The sequence below is a fragment of the Schistocerca nitens genome, chromosome 1, assembly GCF_023898315.1.
Source record: "Schistocerca nitens isolate TAMUIC-IGC-003100 chromosome 1, iqSchNite1.1, whole genome shotgun sequence".
Lineage (NCBI taxonomy): Eukaryota > Metazoa > Arthropoda > Insecta > Orthoptera > Acrididae > Schistocerca > Schistocerca nitens.
This window is the reverse complement of record NC_064614.1, coordinates 593,642,944-593,668,633: the sequence shown is the minus strand read 5'-3', so window position 1 is coordinate 593,668,633 and position 25,690 is coordinate 593,642,944. Positions and strand designations below refer to the sequence as shown.

Sequence of the window (25,690 nt, the reverse complement as noted above, 5' to 3'; positions counted from 1 at the left end):
TTTCTTGACTATCCCTTGCACTAGCACCACGAGTCAAATGTCACACGATAGCTCGAGCAAGATTGATACTATATCAAATGCTTCAGTGTATTGGGGAAATCTTTAGCCCATTCAAAAGCAAGGATTGTTTGCTAAGCACTACTCTTCAGAATTCTTCAAAATAAATTCATACGAAACCTCAATGGCCAAAGCTTCATTTGTAAATGTGAGATGACTGCTATAATTAATCATCCGACGTCGTCGTCTTCAGTCCAAAGACTGGTTTAATGCAACTCTCCATGCTACTCTATCCTGTGCAAGCCCCTTCATCTCCGAGTAACTGGTGCAACCTACATCCTTCTGAATCTGCTTACTCTATTCATCTCTTGGTCTCCCTCTGAGATTTTTACCCCCCACACTTCCCTCAAGTACCAAACTGGTGATATCTTGATGCTTCAGAATCTGTCCCACCAATCGATCCCTTCTTGTAGCCAGGTTGTACCACAAATTTCTCTGTCAAATTCTTCACACAGTATAATATCTCCCATTTCATCTTCATCTACGTCCTATTCCATTTCCATGATATTGCCCTCAAGTACATCGTCCTTGTGTAAACCCTCTACATACTCCTTCCATCTTTCTGCTTTCCCTTTTTTGCTTAGAACTGGTTTTCCATCTGAGCTCTTGATATTCATTCAGCTGCTTCTCTTTTCTCATAAAGTCTTTTTAATTTTCCTGTGGGCAGCATCTGTCTTATCCCTAGTGATATATTCTTCTATATCTTGACATTTGTCCTCTAACCATTCCTGCTTAGCCATTTTGCACTTTCTGTCAGTCTTATTTTCTAGACATTTATATTCCCTTTTGCGTGTTTCATTTATTGCATTTTTATATTTCCTCCTTTCGTTGATTAAAGTCAATATGTTTTTGGGTATGTAAGGATTTCTACTAGCCGTCATCTTTTTACCTACATGTTCCTCTTCTGCCTTCATTATTTCATCTATCAAAGCTACCCATTCTTTGTCTACTGTATTCCTTTCCCATGTCATTGTCAGTTGTTCCCTAATGCTCTCTCTAAAACTTTACAGCCTCTGTTCTTTCAGTTTATCCAGGTCCCATCTCCCCTTCGTAGTTTTTTCAGTCTGAATCTGCAGTTCGTAACCATAAAATCCACGTCTCCCCCTGGAAATGCCTAACAATTTAAAATTTGATTCCGAAATGTATGCCTTACCACTATATAATCTGTCTGAAACCTTCCAGCATCTCCAGGACTCTTCCACGTATAGAACCTTCTTTCATGATTCTTAAATTAAATGTTAGCTATGACCAAATTATGCTCTGTGCAAAATTCTACAGACGGCTTCTTATTTCATTCCTTTCCCTCAGTCCATATTCACCCACTACGTTTCCTTCTCGTCCTTTTCCTGCAGTTGAATTCCAGTCCGGCATGACTATTAAATTTTCATCTCCCTTAAGTATCTGACTAATTTCTTTTGTCTCATCATACATTTCCCCAATCTCCTCGTCATCTGCGGAGATTCTTGGCATATAAACTTGTACTACTGTGGTGGATGTGGGCTTTGTATCTATCTTGGCCACAATAATGCGTTCACTGTGCTGTTTATAGTAGCTTATCCATGTTCCTATTTTTTCATTCATTATTCAACATACTCTTGCATTACTTTTATTTGATTTTGTTTTTATAACCCTGTATTTACTCGACCACAAGTCCTGTTCCTCCTGCCATTGAACTTAAGTAATTCCCACTATATCTAACTTTTTAAATTTTCATTTTCATTTCAGCCTCACGTTACACTTTCGACCTTCTAGTACCATGTCACCCGCACAACACCCCCACAACGACCCCATTAAGTTTTATTTACATTCCCTCCGCAGACATGCCTTCGCCCTAGCCAGATTACGCTCCCATATTCTATTTTCTCAGGCTTGTCTGACATTTGGCATTACCCCCAAAGGCCTCACACTTAAAGTTCCCATCTCTGGCTGCAACCCTTCCTTCCATCAGTCCCTATACCAGTTCCAAACTGAACAATCCATTGCCCTCACCCACCTAATCCTTCACCTACACATCAACTCAGCCAATGAACACACCCGTCAACTCCTATCCTTAATAAAAGTCCTTAATCTTTCCTCTCCCACATCCACACCGGCTGTTCAGAGCATCCTCCTACAGGCCAACCGTAAATTAGAACAGCATGCCACCCTCCACCTCAAAAAACTATCCAATCTCCTGGTTTCCCACCTCCGGAAAGGCAACTCACTCACCCTTCACAACCTTTCCAGCAAACCTCAACCACCTCTCATTGCACACAAACCCAGTCTCTCCCATCTACTCAATCTCCCACTTCCAGCTCCACTCCCTCCAAAACCTCAAAATTCCTTTCAACACAATCTGGAACCACAACACCCTAATTCAGTAGTTAACCTTTCCTCCAAACCTCTCTCCCAATCCGAAACCTCTGTCCTATCCAAAGGCCTCACCTTCAGCCCCACTCCCAGATTCAACCAAACAGCCCTCGTCAAAGATTTACTGTCCTACACCCGTACTCTCTGCTGGAAATATCACTTTGCCACGAAGAAAAATGATCCTAATCCTACTCCTAATGATCCAACTCCCCAAGACACCATCCAAATTGAACCCTGCCTGGAACAGTTCCGTCCTCCGTCACAGCGGGACCCACCTCCTCTTCCTCAAAATCACCCTCTCCAAACCTTCCAGGAATTTCTGACTTCCAGCCTTGCATCTCAATCCTTCTTAAAAAACCTTAATCCTACACCCAACATCACCACTGCTGAAGCCCAGGCTATCCGTGATCTGAAGGCTGACCGATCCATCGTCATTCTTCCGGCGGACAAGGGTTCCACGACCGTGGTACTTGATCGTCGGGAGTATGTGGCTGAGGGACTGCGTCAGCTTTCAGACAACACCACATACAAAGTTTGCCAAGGTAACCCCATTCCCGATGTCCAGGCGGAGCTTCAAGGAATCCTCAGAACCTTAGGCCCCCTGCAAAACCTTTCACCTGACTCCATCAACCTCCTGACCCCACCGACACCCCGCACCCCAACCTTCTACCTTCTTCCTAAAATCCACAAACCCAATCATCCCGGCCGCCCCATTGTAGCTGGTTACCAAGCCCCCACAGAACGTATCTCTGCCTACGTAGATCAACACCTTCAACCCATTACATGCAGTCTCCCATCCTTCATCAAAGACACCAACCACTTCCTTGAACGCCTGGAATCCTTACCCAATCTGTTACCCCCGGAAACCATCCTTGTAACCATTGATGCCACTTCCTTATACACAAATATTCCGCACGTCCAGGGCCTCGCTGCGATGGAGCATTTCCTTTCACGCCGGTCACCTGCCACCCTACCTAAAACCTCTTTCCTCATTACCTTAGCCAGCTTCATCCTGACTCACAACTTCTTCACTTTTGAAGGCCAGACATACCAACAATTAAAGGGAACAGCCATGGGTACCAGGATGGCCCCCTCGTACGCCAACCTATTCATGGGTCGCTTAGAGGAAGCCTTCTTGGTTACCCAGGTCTGCCAACCCAAAGTTTGGTACAGATTTATTGATGACATCTTCATGCTCTGGACTCACAGTGAAGAAGAACTCCAGAATTTCCTCTCCAACCTCAACTACTTTGGTTCCATCAGATTCACCTGGTCCTACTCCAAATCCCATGCCACTTTCCTTGACGTTGACCTCCACCTGTCCAATGGCCAACTTCACACGTCCGTCCACATCAAACCCACCAACAAGCAACAGTACCTCCATTATGACAGCTGCCACCCATTCCACATCAAACGGTCCCTTCCCTACAGCCTAGGTCTCCGTGGCAAACGAATCTGCTCCAGTCCGGAATCCCTGAAACATTACACCAACAACCTGACAACAGCTTTCGCATCCCGCAACTACCCTCCCGGCCTGGTACAGAAGCAAATAACCAGAGCCACTTCCTCATCCCCTCAAACCCAGAATCCCCCACAGAAGAACCACAAAAGTGCCCCACTTGTGACAGGATACTTTCCGGGACTGGACCAGACTCTGAATGTGGCTCTCCAGCAGGGATACGACTTCCTCAAATCCTGCCCTGAAATGAGATCCATCCTTCATGAAATCCTCCCCACTCCGCCAAGAGTGTCTTTCCGCCGTCCACCTAACCTTCGTAACCTGTTAGTTCATCCCTATGAAATCCCCAAACCACCTTCCCTACCCTCTGGCTCCTATCCTTGTAACCGCCCCCGGTGCAAAACCTGTCCCATGCACCCTCCCACCACCACCTACTCCAGTCCTGTAACCCGGAAGGTGTACACGATCAAAGGCAGAGCCACGTGTGAAAGCACCCACGTGATTTACCAACTGACCTGTCTACACTGTGATGCATTCTATGTGGGAATGACCAGCAACAAACTGTCCATTCGCATGAATGGACACAGGCAGACAGTGTTTGTTGGTAATGAGGATCACCCTGTGGCTAAACATGCCTTGGTGCACAGCCAGCACATCTTGGCACAGTGTTACATCGTCCGGGTTATCTGGATACTTCCCACCAACACCAACCTATCCGAACTCCGGAGATGGGAACTTGCCCTTCAGTATATCCTCTCTTCTCGTTATCCGCCAGGCCTCAATCTCCGCTAATTTCCAGTTGCCGCCACTCATACCTCACCTGTCTCTCAACAACTTCTTTGCCTCTACTCTTCCACCTCGACTGACATCTCTGCCCAAACTCTTTGTCTTTAAATATGTCTGCTTGTGTCTGTATGCGTGGATGGATATGTGTGTGTGTGTGCGCGAGTGTATACCTGTCCTTTTTTCCCCCTAAGGTAAGTCTTTCCGCTCCCGGGATTGGAATGACTCCTTACCCTCTCCCTTAAAACCCACATCCTTTCGTCTTTCCCTCTCCTTCCCTCTTTCCTGATGAGGCAACAGTTTGTTGCGAAAGCTTGAATTTTGTGTGTATATTTGTGTTTGTTTGTGTGTCTATCGACCTGCCAGCGCTTTTGTTTGGTAAGTCTCATCATCTTTCTTTTTAGATATATTTTTAAATTTTCTAACTTACCTAATCGATAGAGGGGTCTGACGTTCCACACACTGTTCCGTAGAACGTCAGTTTCGTTTCGCCTGATAATGATGTCCTCCTGAGTAGTCCCCGCCTGGAGATCATCTGAATGGGGGACTATTTTTACCTTTGGAATATTTTACCCAAGAGGATGCCATCATCATTTAACTGTACAGTAGAGCTGCATGCCCGTGTGGGAAAAATTATGTCTGTAGTTTCCCCTTGCTTTCAGCTGTTCACAGTACCAGCACTGCAAGGCTGTTTTGGTTGGTGTTACGAGACCAGATCAATCAATCATCCAAACTGTTGCCCCTGCAACTACTGAAAGGCTGGTGTCCTTATTCAGGAGCCACCATTTCTCTGGCCTCTCAGCAGATACCCCTCTGTTATGGTTGCATCTACGGTATGGCTATCTGTATCACTGAGGCACGCAAGCCTCCCCAATGGCAAGTTCCATGGCTCATGGGCGGGGATCATCCATTAAACAATGTAAAAACGTTGACCTCAGCAGCAATAGTTTAATCTGCAAATGTGACAGCCCAGTATAATTTCAAATGACAAATTAGGGAAAAAGCCTTATATTATAATATGATAAATATGGTATGTAAAAGCTGCCATTCGAGCACTGTCAGAGTTAGCTGTAACCATGAAGGCAGCTGCTGTTGCCAGATATGTTATAACAAATCATCAGAAACCACACTAATGTCAACTGTATCATGTAAATGTGTCAAAAACTCCGGTGGGTTTTTGTACTCATATTTTTCATGGTACAGTTGTTGTTGATGTTTTTGATCAGGTAGTGTAGTGCAATGAGCAAGTAAAGTTGTTCTGAGAGCAAGGTATGCTTGTTGGTGATGTGGGTGCAAAAAAATGTCTGCAATTAAAGTGGTTGCTTGCTGGTCCAGCTTACTGACTGTCAGTGTGTAAACTGCTTGCAGTCTTCAGTCACCTGCCAGTGTACAAAAATGTTCAGTGGAATGGTGAACTACATAGATATTTCAGTTTGCTCAAGTGTAAATGGCAGAGCCAACAATCGTAATTGTGACACAGGAGAACTGCAAGCCAGTGGGCGGAAAGTCTTTAGTTCATTGGGGGTGGGGATATACAGACACAACACAGATGAGAGCACGGGCAATGATAACCTTATGTAAGTCTTTAATCTTTCGTGGCCATTGTCACTGAAGTAAACCTTCTGAGTTGCTAGCACATGTCTTATTTCTTCTATACATCTGGTGTCCTTGGCTGACTGAACACTGTCAGAGATCAGTGTTGCATTCTTGTATAAAAGATAGTTTTTCTGTGCTTATTCTGGAGAAGTGGGGTTATTGGATAAAATTCGTAGAGCTCTACCATTGGTGGGTCATCATCATTGGATAGTAAGTGAAGTTTCCTGTGCTAATGCTGAAGTAGTGGGGTTATTGGCTAAAATTCTTGTGGCTATCATTGGTGGGCCACTGTCATTGGATAGAAATGAAGTGGACAGAGCAAGAAAGGTGGCTTCCTGGATGTTGTTTGTATTGTTTGCAATCGCGGCTGTGTATTAACTTGCTGATGGTGGGGAGCTATTGAAGCCGGAAGCCTATAGCCATAATCTCTATTGAAGTTATGTTCATTATTAGAAGCTCCAATTGCTTCTCGGACTTTCCTTTTACAGATATTGGTTTCCTTTGCACAAGCACATGTACAGTATTGAAATCAGAGTCAAGGCCACACACAGTTCTCATGATGTTTCACTACTGCAGATTCCACACTTTGTTTTGACTGCATGTGGCATTCATGTTCCTTAACATGTTATTTGATTAAGTAATGCTTAAATAGCCTTCCTGTTGGCTCTGCTAAGTGATGACACATTTGTTACAGGGCTGCCCAGCAAAGAAGGGCTTCACGGGTTCCACAATTTCTTAAATGACAGTTATCGTAAAATCGGCTTTACCTTAGAGGCTGAGAGTGAGGTTGGTCTCCTGTTCCTAGGTGTGTTGGTGTATCAGAGATCCGGCAACACTAGAAAATGGCATGTATAGAAAGCCTACTAACATAAATAGGTATTCAGGTGCCACTTCGCACCATTACCCCTCCCAGACACAAGCAATGCTCAACACTCTCTCTTGACATGCCTTCCATATCAGCCACAACAGCTTGGAACTGGAATTAGATTTGTTAAAGAAGACAGTGGATGCCAATGTCTACAATGAGTTGTCCACAGACAGGGCCTTCAGATGAAACATTAATTATGCTAGTAAAATGAAAAGCTGCCTTGTCATTCTGCTGAGCTACTGTTTTTTTTCTGGGGTCACTGGAAAAATGGTACACAAGACTTTTTCTTGAGTTAATAAAAAATAAAGACTTTTTCGGAAGCAAAACAGATGCACCTGATTACCTCCGCACTGTGGGCATCTATGAAATGATGTGTGGCTGCAGCAAAGTTTATATAGGTAAAGCGAGGAGGACTATTAAAGAACCTACCAAGGAACATGAATACCACACCCGGCAAAGTGTGAAATATGTAGTATTTGATCACGACGAGAACTGTGGTCTTGACATTGATTTCAATAATGTATGTGTTCTGACTAAAGAAACCAACATTTATATAAGAAAAGTTTGAGAAGTGGTTGAAATCTGTAAGAATGAATGTAACATCAATAGAGAGGATGGCTATAGGCTTCCGGTTTTGTGAATCCCCACCATCAAGGAAGTGAATGTGCAGCCGCAGTGTGCGAGCAATACAAACAGCATCCAGGAAGCCACCTGTGCAGACAATAATATAGAAGAAATATGATGTGGCCTAACAACCTAAAGGATTTTACTTTCAATGATAACCTTGTTAAATCTATTTTGATGTCACTACCTGGCGTAGCAGGTGTATATCACACAGATGATTGCAATTTATCGGAGGTTGGAATGCAATTTATCCAAGGTTGGAATTATTTGTGTTTCTTCATTCATTGATGGCAGTGAGGAGCTCCAAAACTTTACCTCTTTCTGGAGGTGCTGCGTGGCATTAACAGTTTATACACATCCTCCCATGACAAAATCATATATCGTGGGTTGTGTAAAATACTTGTGGGACTGAAACTACTCTGTGTTGTGGTTACCAGTTATGTAGATGAAATTAATACCCACATATAAATATCAACACTAATTTTACATATAATTATAACAACTTTTTGTTGAGGAAAGAAAAAGCAACATATAAAAATGTGAGCATTGAATAACCAGAAATTTCATGGGACATACATCAAACCCAATTGATCGATTATTTACTCCCACACATTGTTTATCGTTAATGCTGGGTTCCCCTTTGGTAAACTTTTCTTATCCACTAGTGCTTATTACTCTTGCCTAAAGTATAACCTCTGTGTGCATTCTAGAGCCTTGTGTGGATGTCTGACTGCTTTTACCTCTCCATCCACAGGATCTTGATGAAAAAATGTTGCCATTGCTTGGGATTCATTAATCAACTAGTAAAGAGGGAGTGGGGGAGATGACAACATTCTTAGATACGCGTGTAGAGGAAGAATTGTTCCAACGACATTTGCAATTTGAATGATTTACATCATTTAATAAGAACTTATGACAGTGTTTCTTCTTCTTCTTCTTTTTGTGGAGTGAGAGTGAACGTAAAATAACTGTTGATAACATTGAGGGTGTCAGTTGAGGACATTGAGATTGAGAGAAGTGTTTTAAACATTCAAAGGAAAGGACGCATATTTGAATCACGTTTATTTCTAGGATCACTTTGGGGCTCATTGGAAGAACACACTATCCAGATTTTTTATTGTTACATTTCTCACATACTGATGTAAATTATCATGTATTTGCAGTGTTGCAACTGCAAAACCAGTTCTTGGGAATGCAGTCAGGTAGGTGTGTGTGTGTGTGTGTGTTGTGTGTGTGTGTGTGTGTGTGTGTGTGTGGGCGCGCATACGTGTACCAGAGAGGTGTGTGTGCGCATCTCACTGGTACAATATGACTGAAATAAAACCCCGTACCTGGCAATGCCGCATCCGCAGTATATAGGCACCATCCTGACAAATCAGTACCACCATCTGTCAGCAAGACACTTGAACCTAGCTCCATACCCAAGATTGCTTTCACTCATCACATATTTCTTGAAAGACCTTTTTAATGTTAATGTGAAATCACTAAACAATAAGCAACAAACTTTGTTATTTTGTCATATATAGTCTGGATTGCTTTATTTTCAGTAATGGAAGAATTTTCTGTATGGTTGGATAATCATAGGCAGTACCTGGATGCTTGTTTAACAAGGGAATTGAAATTTGAAGCATTTTTAGCTGTGCAAATGCAAAGAAATCACAAGTTAGTTAAACTTGTATATGCTACATATGAAATGGCCCAAGATAGTGAAATTTTTTATGATGAAATCATGAAAATGGTCTCAAAACGACTGTACAAAGAGGTAACTTAGTATTTTTTAATTTTTTCTATTGTATACAGAATGATTTTTAGTGTGAGATGTGTTCCTGTCATATACATAGAAAACATAGAAGCAAACGGAAAACCCTATGTGAACATGTATAAAAATTTGCTTTGTTTCATGCTGGTACTGCCAATACAGTGGTACAGTTTCTTTCGATTACTTCTTCAAAATGTCTTCCTTTGATTTGAATACAAATTAGTAGTAAATTTATGGAAACTTGTGCAGTCAAATACTTCATGCCATTCAATTCTGTTGATTCCTGCCTCTTGGAGGAATATATTTACTAGGTTAGTGGGGTGTGCTCATGTATTTTTTTCTTTAACGATGAACCGATTCCCGGGTTCCCGGGTTCGATTCCCGGCGGGGTCAGGGATTTTCTCTGCCTCGTGATGGCTGGGTGTTGTGTGCTGTCCTTAGGTTAGTTAGGTTTAAGTAGTTCTAAGTTCTAGGGGACTGATGACCACAGCAGTTGAGTCCCATAGTGCTCAGAGCCATTTGAACCATTTGATGAACCGATTGAAGTTGTAGGTGAATGAGAAGATAACTTTAAATAGGACAGTGTGACTGTATTTCAGTGTAGGAATAAATGTTAAGCCATTTGAAAGACAATATTTCTCTGGAACGGTTGGGGATCCAGAAGCACCCTTCTTATCACACAATATTGCCACTGATACTTCTATTGTCTCATCAGATTACTTTGCCAAGACTATGGTTTTCTCAAGTCAAGCTCTGAAATGAGATTACCTCTCTCTTTATATTTTTCCCATACAACACACTGTAAGGTACATTGTCCACCTGCAACCTATAACATCCTCGTCAGACTGTATGATGTTCCAAGGCCAGTACCCACACCCAAAGAATCCTACCTCTCCAATTGTTCCTGCTGTGAAACATGCCCAATGCACCCACCAACTACTACTTAATCCAGCTGCACCATTGACAAATTCTACATCATCAAAGGCAGAATAACAGATGAAATTACACATGTTCACAAACATGGGTGATCACTACCACTAAATTGACCAACTGCATGAAGCATACAGAAGAGCTGCCTGTCTAAGGGACACCCCGTATCCAGTTGCTGAGCATGTTTTACTGAAAGATTCAAAGGATCCTGTGTGCATGTTGCACTACATGGGTTATTTGGATTCTCCCTCCCAGCATTAGTTTCCCTGAATGCTGAGGTGGGAACTTGCTCTCCAGCATACTGACACCCAGTCATCCTCCCAGTATTAACCTTCGCAAACAAACTCCCTACCCTACTTATTCATGTATTTGCATGTTTCGATTGTAAATTTTACTTATGTCTTTCCCTATCCTCTCTCTTTATTGTTTCTTTTCCTTTCTTTTTTTTTCTGTTTTCCTCATAGTTCCTAATTTCACTGTTCATTCCATTTATCATTTCTCCTCAGTCTTTCTTCACTTCTCACTGTCCTATCAACTCTGGATTGAAGTTGCTGCAGTGCTTGATGTACGAACTTTAATTTTCTTCTCTCCTCTTCATTTTTGTCTCTACTCATTGAACAACAGGTGGATCCCTCTCAACTTGGGGTCTTAATGACCTGCCCTTCCTTCACAACTCTTACAAATACAACCCTCTTTCGCCTTTGTTAATGAAACTAACAGTTCTGAAAGATAGGAATAGTTTTTTCTGCTTTTATTATAGCATTTGGTAGTATTGAAATTGTGCCTCCTGAAGGTAAGCACTGACCAGCCAGTCCTCATAATTTTACATTTTTCTTTTGATACTCTAATATACTGCAATTGTACCCACTTAGACACTTTAAGTAGATGATCTTCCCTCAGAAGTACTGAGATCCTTGCACAAAACAACAATGACAAAATAATTCCTCTTGGTTTGCGGAATATATGAGATGGATGAAATAACCTGCTTCTAAATCATACTCCATAAGCCACCTAACAGTTTGTGGTGGAGGATACATCTGGTACCACTAAATTAATCCACATACCCTGTTCCACTCACAAATGGTGCATCGGAAGAAGTATTTTCAGTAACCCTCTGTATTAGTCTAATTTCTCGAATTCTCTTATTCTGGTCATTTCTTGAGATTTATGGTAAAATAAGTTATATGTTCTCTCAAAATTTTAATAGTAAACCTCTCCATGATGCAGCACATCTGTCTTGTAACATGTGTCATTGGAGTTTGTTATGCATCTCTGTAACGCTCTTGTGCCGACTAAATGATTCCACTAGGAAATGCACTGCTCTTCGTTGTATCTTCTCTATATCTTCTAACAGACCTACCTGGTAAAGTTCCCATATTGATGAACAACACTTGAGAATTGGTCAAACAAACACCTTATAAGCTGCTTCCTTCGTGGATGAGTTACATTTCCTTAAGATTGTTCCTATGAAGCTGTCTTGGATCTGCTTTTCCTACTATTTGTTTTATGTGGTCATTTCACTTAAGGTTGCTCTGGATAGTTTTCATAGATATATTTATGGTAAATACCATAATCATCAATGGTGTAGTTGTACAGTAGTGGATTTCTTTTCCTTTGTACCTGCAATATATTACATTTATTTGTGTTCACGTTTAACTGCCAGAACCCGTGCCGTTTGTCAATCCTGTGATGGTCATTCTTCAAAGTGATGCTGTCTTCTGGAATTACTACTTTCTTATAGATAACCACATAATTTACAAACAGTCTTAAAGAGCTGATGTGTCTGCTAGATCATTAATATACATTGTAGACAGTAACGGCCCTATCACACTTCTTGGGGGTACTCTGGAAATTACCTTTGCATCTGCTGATTTTTTTCTGGTAAGAGTGACATGTTGAGTTCTATCTGCAAGGAGATCTTGAATCTAGAGGCAAATCTGATCCAATATATGAGGAATGGTGTCAAATGCCTTCTTGAAGTCAAAGAACACGGCATCAATCTGAGTGCCATTGTCTACAGGACTATGGATCTCAGGGAGGAAGAGAGCTAGCTGAGTTTCACAGATCTCTGTCTGTACAGATCTCTGTTTGCAGAATCTATGTTGACTTTTGTAGAGGAGATTTTCATTCTCCAAAAATGTCATAATTCTTTAGCATAGAACATTGTCCATAATTCTTCAATAGATTGACATCAACGATATAGGCCTATAATTATGTGTGCCTGTCCTACGGCCCTTCTTGAAAACAGGAATGACCTTCACTTTTTCCAGTCATTTGGTACCCTTCATTGTTCCAGTGATTTCTGATAAACTGCTGCTAGAAGGGGAACAAGTTCTTTCACATAGTAGAATCTTATAGGTATCTCATCTGGTCCAGATGCCTCTCCATTACTAAGTGATTGGAGTTGCTTTTCTACTCGATGGTCAGTTATCTCAATATCTCCAATTTTTATTTTTGTACAGTGATTGAAAGGAGGGACTGTGTTATAAACTGCTGCTGTGAAACAGTTTTGGGAGACCGAATTCAGTAATTTGGCCTTCTCTCTGTTATCTTCCATTTTGGTGCTGGTATGTTCACTGAGTGAATGAATAGAGGATTTAGAACCACTTACTGATTTTACACAAGACAAAAACCTCTTAGTGTTTTTACTAAGATTAGTTGAAAAAATTGTACTTTCAAAGTGATTGAAAACTTCTCTCATTGTTCTCGTTACACATATCTTTCCTTCATTCAGATTTTGTTTGTCACCTAAGCGGCCACAGTGGCCTAGCAGTTCTAGGCGCTACAGTCTGGAACCGCGCGACCGCTACGGTTGCAGGTTCGAATCCTGCCTCGGGCATGGATGTGTGTGATGTCCTTAGGTTAGTTAGGTTTAAGTAGTTCTAAGTTCTAGGGGACTCATGACCTCAGATGTTAAGTCCCATAGTGCTCAGAGCCATTTGAACCATTTGTCACCTAAGCTTTGATTTTGTCTTCAATCCGTGATGAAGCTCTCTTTGTTTACATAACCGTTTTCTAGCATTGCTGTTAAACCATGGTTGGTCTTTCCCACTGCTGAAGAACTTGCTCGAAGCATGTTTGTCTCGAGGCATATTCAACAATGCTTTTGAATTTTTTCCATGTGTGCTCCAGATCTTCATTTTCATCACTGAATATTTGTTGTTGTGTACTCAGATACTCTACAACTTGTATCCTGTCACTCTTACTAAACAAAAAATATCTTCCTACCTTTCTTAACATTCTCTGCAAAACCTGTAGTCATAGTTGCTGGTACCTTCCTTTACATTAACTGATTAGATAAGTTCAGATCTGTTTGTTGCTAGGTGGTCTAAGATGTTACTTTTACATTAGTTCTCAAACTGTTCAATAGCATGACTGACAAATTGGTCAACCCTGTTACAACAACATGATCAGGAAAATTATTAATGATATTCTGCAAGTTCTCTCTGAAGCTCTATCACTATGGCTCCTGACACTGGTGGTCTATAAAAGCATTTGATTACCTTTTTTTACCATTGTTTGGTGCTTAACTTCAGCCAGATTAATTTACATTCAGAATCTCTGATAAGTATTATTGAGTTCTTTACTGCAACAAATATGCTGCCACCAGTGATGACTAGCCTATCCTTACTATAAATATTCCAATCTGAACTTGAGATTTTGTTGCTGTTCACTACCAGTTTCATATGTACACATCACACATACTCCAATACCCTAGTAGCTGGTTCCTGCTTATAGTACACACCTTACTTATTAAGAGGAACCCTAAAACTCTGCACTCGATAGCTGAGGTTGAGAAATTTGCATCCAGTACCATTGCAGAGTCATCCGAGTCTCTGGTTTAGACCTTTCACTCTCCTCCAAACCAGAGGATTCTGACCGATTCTGGGTATGATGCTACAAATAGTCAGAGTAGCATGCATCCTGGTTGTGATATTAGTTACCTTCACCAAATCAGCCACCTCCTGAAAGGAGCCAAGGCTGGCCTCAGAACCTAAGCGGCATGTGCTGTTCATGCTGACATGTGCCATTATTTGCAGCTGATTGCACCCAGTCAACTCAGCAGCTGGCGGCAGGGCTGCCTCCTCCCCATCATGGATGAGATCCCCAGCAAACGTACTGAGTACACACTAGTGTTCTTTCTACCCTGCATGGTATTTCCCTTAGGGGCTCCATTATCTGGCCTACGTTGGAGCTTCCAATGATTAGTGTACCTGTCTTCTGCACTTGTCTGGACAGCGCAGGAAAATTGGCTGCTGGCCAAACAGTAGAGGCATGCCATACTGGTTCAGAAGTAATGTGTTATCAGCACTGGGTAGAACCTCATACATGTTGCCAAGGTGTAAGAAGCCAGCCGTGTGGCCTGTTTCCTCTTTCACCTTCCGCTCAGTGACACATGAACCCACCACTGTCTGCCAGTCACTCTCAAGTGAGGGCGGACCTGTCAGATGTTGCTTATCAGAAGACGCAGCAACAACCAGGTCACAGGGCGATTCCAACAGCACCAAAGGTGTCGCAGGTCTCATCACCTCCGCCCCACTGTCACAGCAGCCAGTTCTCCTTTTACATGCCCACAACAAGTGCAATCCCTAGTCATATCGTACTGTGTTAAAAAACTTATATAAAATCTCAAAAAATACAAACAAAGCATTCAGGATTAAGTTAGAAAGTATTAACAGACCCCTGCAAGAGAGAAAATTGCCACACAGTGACACTGCTGAGGTTGCAACATACACGAAATATAACGAGGAATAACAACACGAAACACACACTAAGATATGCTCTGCAGAGCAGTCAGTATAGTCTGGGACCAAAAGATCTGCAAGCTCTTAAAACAGAAATAAATACCTCTACTGAAAATGGGTGTATCAATAATGAAATAAATCCAACTCCAAAGGAAGCAGGTGCTGATAGACATTAATATTACAGGATGATGAGTGTAATAAGTTTAGTTGCGAATACTTAAATGTGAACTAATAACAGAAGAATGGAAAGACTGGAGGGAGCTGACCTCGGAGGAGATCAGTTTGGATTCTGAAAAAAAGTAGGAACACAAGTGACACTGACCCTACGACTTAACTTAGAAGTGAAACTGCAGAAAGGCAAATCTTTGTTTATTGCATTTGTAGATTGAGAATTGTTTGACAGAGTTGATAGGAATACACTCTTTAAAATTTAGAAAGTAGCTTGGATAAAATACACTGAGCAAATGGTTATCTACAACTCTTACAAAAACCACACTGCAGTTATGAGAGTCAAGGGGCATGAAAGGAGATGGGGTTGTAGTGTATCCCCCATATTGATCTTTACATTGAGTAAGCCGTAAAGGAACCAGAGAGAAGTTGGTATATAGAGCATTAAATTTCAAGGAAAATAAATAAAAACTTTGAGGTTTGCCAGTCTCTTAGTAATCCTATTGGAAATGGCAAAGGTCTTGGAAGATGATTTAAATTGAATGTAAGTGTCATGAAAAGAATGGTTTTATGATTGATGACTGTTTTACTTACTATCTTCGTGGCACAAGACGTGACAATTGACCCTAAACAAAAAAAAGTGGAGGTCCTCCGCATGAGAAAATCCAATAAATTTTGGTTACATGATAAATCACACAAATTTAAATGTTGCCAGTTCAACTAAATATGTAAGAATTACAATTGTGGACAACTTCAATTGAAACCATCTCGTAGAAAATATTGTGGGAAGGGCAAAACAAAGACTGTAATTAATTTTTGAAAACATAAAGGAACTGGATAGATAAAAAAAATCTCTGCGCCAAGCGGCAGCAGAAAAACACGCATGTCTATAGGTTAAGGAAATGTGCAAGCTTTCAGTGTCAGTGGCTCCTTCTTGTTGAGAAGGGCTCAAGGGGGAAGAAGAGGGATGAGGAAAGAGGACTGGCAAGATTTAGGAAATGGAGAGTTTGGAAAAATCACTCACAGCTTTGGGTCGCAGGATACTTGCTGGATAGAAAAAGAATGAAGTCTTTCCTTCTCTACCTGTCCGATAAGCCTCCCCTGTCCTGCAGTTCTGGGTGACCTCTTTTTTTAATGTTTCCCCTCTTTGTTTTTAATGGGATTATTAAGTTCTTATGCCCTAATCCACCCTTACTTCATACTCTGTAGTCATCACTTCTGTACTGTGAAGGTAACTTAGTTTTTACTAGTGTACCGTCCCTGACCTATTCTCTATGGCCTCCCCCTTAATCTTGGTCTCCCTTCTTCATCACAACAGATGGGTTCCTCTCACCCCAGGATCTGAGTGGACTACCCTTCCTTTTTCACCTCCCCTAACCCATCCCTTTCCGGCCCCTGGGCAAGGAAGTAAGAGTTCGGAAAGCTAGAACAGTGTATGTATCTTTTTATGTGTGTGTCTCAACAGTACTAAATATTTTTCTGTCAGAAGTAAGCGCTTTCCAGCAACTCTGTTGCAAAATTGTTGGTAGTAATCCATATTCATTTACAGACTGTAGTATTTTTATTTTCAGTGAATATTTTATGTTAACAAACAGTGTATGTCTTCTTCCTGCATTGGTGGAAAAATTGTGTCCAATTTTAACAATCTAATGAGAAAAGACAAGAGGTAACCATACAGAGAAGGCATTATGCCATAGATAGGCAGTATGAGCAAGGACTATGCCATGGTAGCTCTGCTCATCACTTTTGTTCTCCTTCAGAGCACACATTGAGTTGTATATGTGCATGTATCCCGAAGAAGAATAAAAGTTTGTGAGCTGAGTCAACATGTTTCAGTTACTAAGCTCTCACTGTCTCCATTATGTGGTGAGTTGTTATCGTGACTCTTTCCATTGTTTATTATCTACCCAGTATCTTCAAACTTCATATGATTTACAGTTGTACTTTTTTACTGAATGACCTCAAATTTTCAGGCTTGCCAGAGTGCAACACTTCTGAAATTGCATGATTATTTTGCAATAGAAGACTTCATTATTCCACTAGCACTTCAAGATAAAATGTCAATTGCTGAAGAATTTTTGTCAGGTTCTGTTCCACACCAGAAAAAATTAGTAATATTCCTTGACAAACTCTTGGAAAAGAGAGCACTCAGAAATGAAGTGGATTCAATAGCTGTGTAGGTATTTAAATTTTTTTCTTTGATACTGATAACTCAAACTATTGTGCTGCTTTTGAACAGAGCAAAAATATTTGAATCCTTGAGATTAATTAAAAGTGAAGTTGAATTTTGTGCCATTATAGTTGGTATGTAGTTTGATTTTATCAGACCTTAGATGACCCCATTTCCCTCTCCATTATCTGCAGTAGCGCTTTATTTGTGATAGTGCTGTCATTGGTGCAAAATAGTAGTTTAAGAAAAACCACTACTGAAAAACTTGCCTCGTGATACATACATTGTGTCGTTCACAAGGCTGTATAAAGCACAAATGTTTGTAATTTATTATTTGAATTTGATTGAATATATACTGAAAACACTGCACACTTTCTCCTGTTAATACTTCATTTACATATGCAGATCTTTGTATTAGTCAGTAGATCATGAAGACAAAATCACTGAATTCAGATCCACTTTTGTAATATAATAGAAAGAAACATTCCACATGGGAAAAATATATTAAAAAAGATGCTGCAACTTACCAAGCGAGAAAGTGCTGGTAGATAGACACAATAAAAAACACACAAACACACACACAAACTTCAAGCTTTCGCAACCCACGGTTGCTTCATCAGGAAAGAGGGAAGGAGAGAGAAAGACGAAAGGATGTGGGTTTTAAGGGAGAGGGTAAGGAGTCATCCCAACCCTGGGAGCGGAAAGACTTACCTTAGGGGGAAGAAGGGAGAGGTATACACTCGCGCGCGCCCGTGCGCACACACACACATATCCATCCACACATATGCAGGCACAAACAGACATATGTAAAGGCAAGGAGTTTGGGCAGGCTTGTACCTGTATATGTGCGGATGGATATGTGTGTGTGTGTGCGAGTGTATACCTGTCCCTTTTTCGCCCTAAGGTAAGTCTTTCTGCTCCTGGGATTGGGATGACTCCTTACCCTCTCCCTTAAAACCCACATCCTTTCGTCTTTCCCTCTCCTTCCCTCTTTCCTGGTGAAGCAACCGTGGGTTCCGAAAGCTTGAAGTTTGTGTGTGTGTTTGTGTGTTTTTTATTGTGTCTATCTACCAGCACTTTCTCGTTTGGTAAGTCACAGCATCTTTTTTAATATATAAAGAAAATGGAGCAAGATCGGAGACTGCATCACATTGGCAAACAATAGAAGGAACCTGCTTACAATGTCAGGAATATATCATGTACATCTGAGTTGAAATGACCAGATTATTCAACAATACTGGGATCATTGGACATAAGGGAGAAGAATCAGCTGTGATGGAGAATGTGCTGTTTGAGACCGACTAAATGATAAAATTTGCTGATGCGTGGGTTGTCCTTGTGGAGAAAAGTTGTCATTCCTGTTTATTCAGGAAAGCTATAGGAATTCACAAATGTGTCAGTTGTTGTAACTAGAAAGAAGAAAGCCTGAAAATAAATAGATTGTGGATTCCCATGTTGCAGCGATTATTCATTGAAGGCAACAAGGTGCAAACCATGGCGGCAAGGACTAGGGAAATGCCCTCAGATATTGACACAACATGTTCATACAGTCTCTCAGCATGTGATTGACTCCAGTCTGCCAGCCACTAATGCCGGCCAAATGTCAGAAAATCTTTAAACAAATATCGATCAAAGATCCTGAGACAAAAGCCAACAGGCAATTCATCAAGTGGCCACAAAAGACACAACAGTTTTGTAAGAAAATAGATAGTTCTGTATCTTCTTACATTACTGTATTATTACACGCCTTTTTGAAAAAAAAAAGAAAAAAAAAGTTTGTTATTTGCATTATGTACTGGCACATAGCTTGTTGATGACTTTTGGACTTTCAAGTGGATTGCGGGATGACCAGAGAAGCTTATTGTGAATGATGTTCTTCGTTAGGGTTTTTAATGCATGATTTCTTCTCTACGTCTCATACTGTTACTAATTTCTTGACACCTAATAACATTAGCACTCCTGATTTTGGTAAACAATTTTGTGTGATGTTGTGAGCAGAAATAAATTTGTTGTGGACCGTTCTTGTGCTTATGACAGTATTTACATTTATGGTGACGGTGTTGTTGTTGTTGGTGGTGGTGGTGATGATGACAATGATGATGATGATGATGATGATGATCACAATCAGGATCATGATCACTGTTCTTTCAGATGACTGAATTCTGCTACGTAAAAAAATCTTCAGTAATATTTTTTTGCAGTTTCACAACAAGACTCTTTCCGATTGGTCTTGTTGCTGGTTTTAATTCTGTAGTGTCGGACTATAGTCAGAGTACTTGTGTTTTTCTTTGAAAATAAAGTTAGTGTGTGATGTAGGTGGCATGAGTATAATGTATTTTCCAGTATTCTTTGGTAAATAAATCAATTGTGGGTGGGCACTGTGGGTTTGAACAGAAGATGTATGTGAATAATGTCCACAGATGTGCGTGAATAATGTCCACAACAAAGAAAACATTAAAATAAATGAAATGGCAATAATAAATCTTTGGTGGAAACATCAGTTTTTAATTTTTACTTGTTTCATTGCATCACTTCTTGAGACTATTGTAGTATTGTGAGTGTAAGCCTGTACTAGATGTAACAATGTTTCATACCGTATTTGTGCAAGAATAATAGTGACATCAAAAAGATGATCCTTGTGTTTCAGTAAATTAAAAGTACCAGATGTTAAGTTGGATAAGTTTCATTACAAACCACTTAGCAAACTTGTGGGGAGATTAGTCAAAATGTACAATCTTCCGGAAGAAATTTGCCCAAATCTCAATCAGAGGAGAAATGAAGGTGCACTGCAGTTCCTACTTCACAAAAGATATCAAGATAATAGTTTAGGTGAGTATTTGCAGACACAAATGTTAGGTACTTGTACATACTTTCATTTTTTCTTGTGAAATTATCACCTGTAGTAATGAAACTTGAGTCAGTGTAGCATTTATCTGGTAAAAACAATAATATTTTGTAACAATATTATGAAAAGGAAAAATTGCTACTCACCATATAGCGGAGATGCTGAGTTGCAGATAGGCACAACAAAAAGACTGTCACAAATACAGGTTTTGGCCAGTAAGGCCTTCGTCAAAATAAGATGACGACCACACTGAGGCCACACTGCAAGCAGCAACACCAGTGCATGAAGTGAGTGGTGACTGGGTGGTGGTAAGTAGGAGGTTGGGGCGGGGAGGAGGAGGAATAGTAGGGTAGGGGTGGCAGACAGTGATGTGTTGTTGGGGAGTGCACAGGGATGAAATGGAAAGAGGGTATGGTAGCTATGTGCAGTTGGGAGGTTAGACAGAAGGCAGTGGAGAGGTGGGGAGGGGTGTGTGTAAAGTAGATATCAGTAGAGGGTGTGCTGAGTGATAGACAGCCTCATTTAAACTACATTTAAAATTATAATAAGCTGTCAGACAGCATCCTTCAGGTTTAGAAACACATGCGCATGCAACTGGCCATGTCATCTCTGGTCACTCAGATCGAACTCATGTTAGTAGCAATCTGTGGTATTTCATATTGTTGTTGTTCCATCCAAGATTTTCCATTGTTGATAACAAGACATATTCCAGGCTGTATTTAAGGATTTTAGTATTCTTGTACTCGTTTTCCAGGTTTTTTTTTTTTTTTTTTTTTTTTTTTTTCCCAGGGCTCTAATAATATCCTGCGGTATGTGTCATCAAATTTCTGCATTTTAGCTTAGAATTCTTCACTTGCTGAAAAGTGTCCTCATTGTTCTGATACTAGTGCTTCCTCACATCATCAAAAAGTAAATAAAATAATAGTAATAATAATAATAATAATAATAATAGCAATAAAATACTGAAAGGTTAAGTGTTGTCACATTAATTAAATCACATAATTTAAGCGAACTCTTGCAATCATTGATATGAATTATCACCAACATATGGTGGTGACTTATCTGAAAAACATGGAAAATTGGAAATTATCAGGACAATTTAATTTACTGGAAAAGTTAGACAAATCTCATGGAATTTTGAAAACTTCAGAAATTCTGAGAAAGACTGGGGGAAAGACATTTTCTGAGAAATTTTGTTTCAAATCATTCTAAAATCTTTTGGAAACAATCAGTTGTGGAGCCATGTAAGAAAAGGCGTAGAAGTACATGAAATTGTTATAGTCAGTGTTGCTCGGTCACAGCCACTTCTAATGTGCTTGCGGGCCTAAGGGATCTTCCCTTTGTCTGGGAAGTCTCTTGCTCAAAGTCTGTTTCCCAATGCATGACTTGACTCTGATGATAGACAATATTGTGAATGTGATGATGTATGATTGCGGTTGTGACAGTTCATGATTGTGAATGCTATTGAGTGTGATGTGTGGGTAAGAATTTATGTAGCTGTGAATTCTTCATTCATATAGAAGCAGAAGTGGTTTTTTGGCTTTTAAATTAATTAAAAAATATAAAATGCATCTATATTTAAATATGTATCTTTTGTAGTTCAGTACTGAATATTCAGCTTTTCATTCTTTTTTTTACTAATTCCTATTCAAAATAGTAATTTGTGAACATTCTGACAGTTTCATGCTTAAAGTCAACATTGACCATAATGTAAAGAATGTCTTGCTTGAAACATGATGTTTTATTGTCATCAAAACTTTTTGATATCATATTCCAGTGACAATAGTTCAGACAGTGTTTCTGAGAGAATTTTTCGTGTACTTCAATTTATCACATAATGACACAGTACAGCCGGCCGCGGTGGTCTAGCGGTTCTAGGCGCGCAGTCCTGAACCGCGCGACTGCTGCGGTCGCAGGTTCGAATCCTGCCTCGGGCATGGATGTGTGTGATGTCCTTAGGTTAGTTAGGTTTAAGTAGTTCTAAGTTCTAGGGGACTGATGACCACAGATGTTAAGTCCCATAGTGCTCAGAACCATTTGAACCATTTTTGACACAGTACGGCATGAAATGGACACATAGGTAACGAAGACATTTCCAGTGGCAGCGAGACTTCTCAACTTACAGAATCTTTGATTAAACTATAAATCGTAGCTGAATTTGGAATAATTGCTAATAACTGATGTGGAAATTTAAAAAAAAAAGTCATTTGCAGCTTTGAAAATTGGGGAAGTATAACTTGCTCTCATGTACAACAAAAGCAGGCTCAAGGAAATTTGGACTTTCAAACTTAAGAAACCTGGAAATTCCATGGAAATTCTTTGATGAAACATTCGACCATCTTGCAACTTCTCCAGAGAAGACTAAAGGCTATCTGATACATTACGGTCAAAAAGAAAAGTTATTTACATAAATTCTTCCATTTCCTCGATGCTCGTTATACGTGAACGATCATGCACAACACATTTTATTTCCAGAATGAGATTTTCTTTCTGCAGTGGAGTGTGCGTTGATATGATATCGGTATTATCAGATATCTCCATCAGATAAAATGAGGGCATTTTACCAAAATTTAGTTTAGAACAATGGGCACCATGAAACAGAGCACTCAAAATGGATTGAACATTTAGTTGTGCTAATGGAGCACTTAATCAGAAAATAGAAACTCATAGTCCATAGAACAAATTGTTTATTCAAGAATAATTTAGCAGCAGTGGAATCTACCTCGAGATCTTTCAGGGACATTGTCTGGTTTGTTGCTCGATGAACCAATGCTGCATGTTGTTTGAAATGTACAGACTCACCTGTATTTGTTTACTTTATTTACATCTGTTTTAAATCCATTTTGGCTATATTTTATTCCTCATGGGCATTTTCCAGCTACCTCTGCTGCCTGCATCTCACTAAAAGAACTGATCATATAGCAACTTATATCCTACGCATGTGTACGGAGGAAGTGACATGACACATTGCATCCTTAATAACTGTTTCCTACAATCATGGTAGTTATGGGCACATCTGCCTCAGTATATGCAGGAAATTGACTTCCTTCGAGGCAGCCATTCATATTGTGGGCCTATGCCTTTGCATGGGACGGTAATGTCCTAGTCCAGCTGCTGCAAGTCTCCGGCCAAAGATGTGGGGTTTCACAGAATGTTCCAGCGAATCTATTACTTGTTCTCAGGCGGCAAGTACAGATGCAAAGGGGCTTTGCACACAATATACTGATCTTGCCTGGTGGTAGTCAGATGTGATCTAATGGAACATTGATTATGAGTATGCCTGCTCTCACTTCCCAAGCAATCCACCATCAGGCCATAGTCACAGCCAAATACTCCACAAATCTGGACATTGCATGATTTGACCAATGACTAAATGGAGATCCACAATGAGGTCCCCTTCAAACTCTGACCCGTGCTGAGAACAGTCTCACATGAGGCCGTGCACATCAGTGCTTTTCACTGTGATCACTTATCTGACATTGTTCATGCCCCTTACACCCTGTCAGTGTAAAATTTCTAAGACTGTGTTAATAAGAATATAGTTAAAAGTTAAAATGGTGGTTTTAATGCTCAGGTGTTCTACTCAGTCTCCAGAGTGCAATTGTTTGTAGGTGTTACTTGTACAGTCCACAGGGGGAAAAAAGATAACACTTGTCTAGCAGATAGTTCGATTTTGTTTGGTTGCAGCATAATATAATGATAAATTCTAGGTACTACCATAGATATTAACTTTGGGCTTGAGTACAGTGTCAGTTGGATTCAGACAATGGAAAATCTGGTATGGAATAATACAGCATTATGAAAAGTATAGATTACTGCTTCCATATAGTAGAGATGCTGAGTCACAGATAGGCGCAACAAAAAGACTGCCAAACAAGTAATGTGTCTAATTTTGATGAAGGCCTTTTTGGCAGAATGCTTACCTGTTTGACAGTCTTTTTGTTGTACCTACCTGTGACTCAGCATCTCCGCTATATAGTGAGAATTTGTCAGTTGGATTCATATTTGCAGTAGAGCACACTTTGAGTAATTATGTGGGCATCCTGATGTAGTTTTGTCCTTGGTTTCCTACAGTCACTCAATGATACAGGGACGGCTACGCCAGCAGGGTCATAGCTGTTTCGTCTCTTCATCTTCCTTCAGTTGAACTACTGGTGACAACAAATAACAGGATTTAGTCAGAGTGGATTTCCTCATGGCATGTGAATACACATGAAATGTATTTAGTGATGCAGCAATGGAAAGTCCATGATGGAATAACAACAATATTATGAAAAGGGTAGCGTACTACTCACTGTATAGAGGAGACGATGAGTCACAAACAGGCACAACGAAAAGACAGCTATAAATTTTAGCTTTTGGCTAAAAAGCCACAGTAGCTGGAGGCAAAACGTATTATGGGTGACACAAGGACAAACTTACTGCTGAATGAATATATTGACACAAGGTCCTCATGGTATGGGACCAGCACGCATACTGTTTATACAGATCTAGGGCAGTCAGATCTGGGTTGAGCCTCATGTGAACATATCACTCCCAAAATTCAGCAGTGTTCACACATCTTCAAAACTCTGTGGCCTGGCAGGAAAATATACCACAAGTATGGTTGTCAGATGTCCAGCTGTCCTATATAGTCAAACCTCGATATATCGAATCTCTAGGGAAGGCAAAATTCATTTGATATTTTGAGGGTTCAGTATAATGAGGATTGTGAAATAATAATAATAATAAGTTTAAAACCCACAATTTTTTTGTTATTGTATTTTGGTTTTTCTCATGTTTGCATGTGATATGAGCCTGTGGTTAGTTTTGATAATATAAAAAAGAAGTCAAGATAGATTGTTATGCACATTTTATTTTTTCTGAAATAAACAAAAATTTATAAGTTTAAAAGCCTGGTGTACCACTCACCCAGATGTCGTCAGTTATCCGGGTAGGCAACAGCTGGAGTTAAAAAGAAAGGAAATGATTGTGTGGCATTGTGAGATAGGAAAAGATAGCACACTGGAACCCCTGTAAAGTATTCTCCATCTCTTTCAGTGCACAACACATTGCTCTTCCGCCTTCATATATGCACACTATTATAGCAATTTTTCAGTTTAAAAGCAACTTTAATGCTAAAAAAAACTTGAGAAAGTTTGCTAACTTTGACAAAACATTGTTATAACAAAGCATCACAAACATCTTTAGTTGCTATTCTTTGTCCTGTTTTGAGTTTTTTCTGCATTTCCACATAAGAATATCGAGAAACATTCTCAAAAACCATTTCATACTGCTGTCACTAAATATTTGGGTTCTAGTCAAATCATATTCCTTCTTAAGTTACATCACAATGAC

General features: G+C 40.2%; 1 protein-coding gene across 5 annotated transcripts in view; it reads left to right on the top strand.

Annotated features, from left to right (window-relative positions):
- LOC126256060 (exonuclease mut-7 homolog) overlaps positions 1–25,690 on the top strand; it is a 227,486-nt gene that overhangs the window by 55,027 nt on the left and 146,769 nt on the right. For all 5 annotated transcript variants that reach the window (XM_049955452.1, XM_049955454.1, XM_049955455.1 and 2 more), the window contains exons 5-7: positions 9,284–9,498; positions 17,312–17,514; positions 20,156–20,337. In XM_049955452.1, coding sequence (XP_049811409.1) covers positions 9,284–9,498; positions 17,312–17,514; positions 20,156–20,337 — 600 coding nt within the window. The remainder of the gene's footprint in view (positions 1–9,283; positions 9,499–17,311; positions 17,515–20,155; positions 20,338–25,690) is intronic.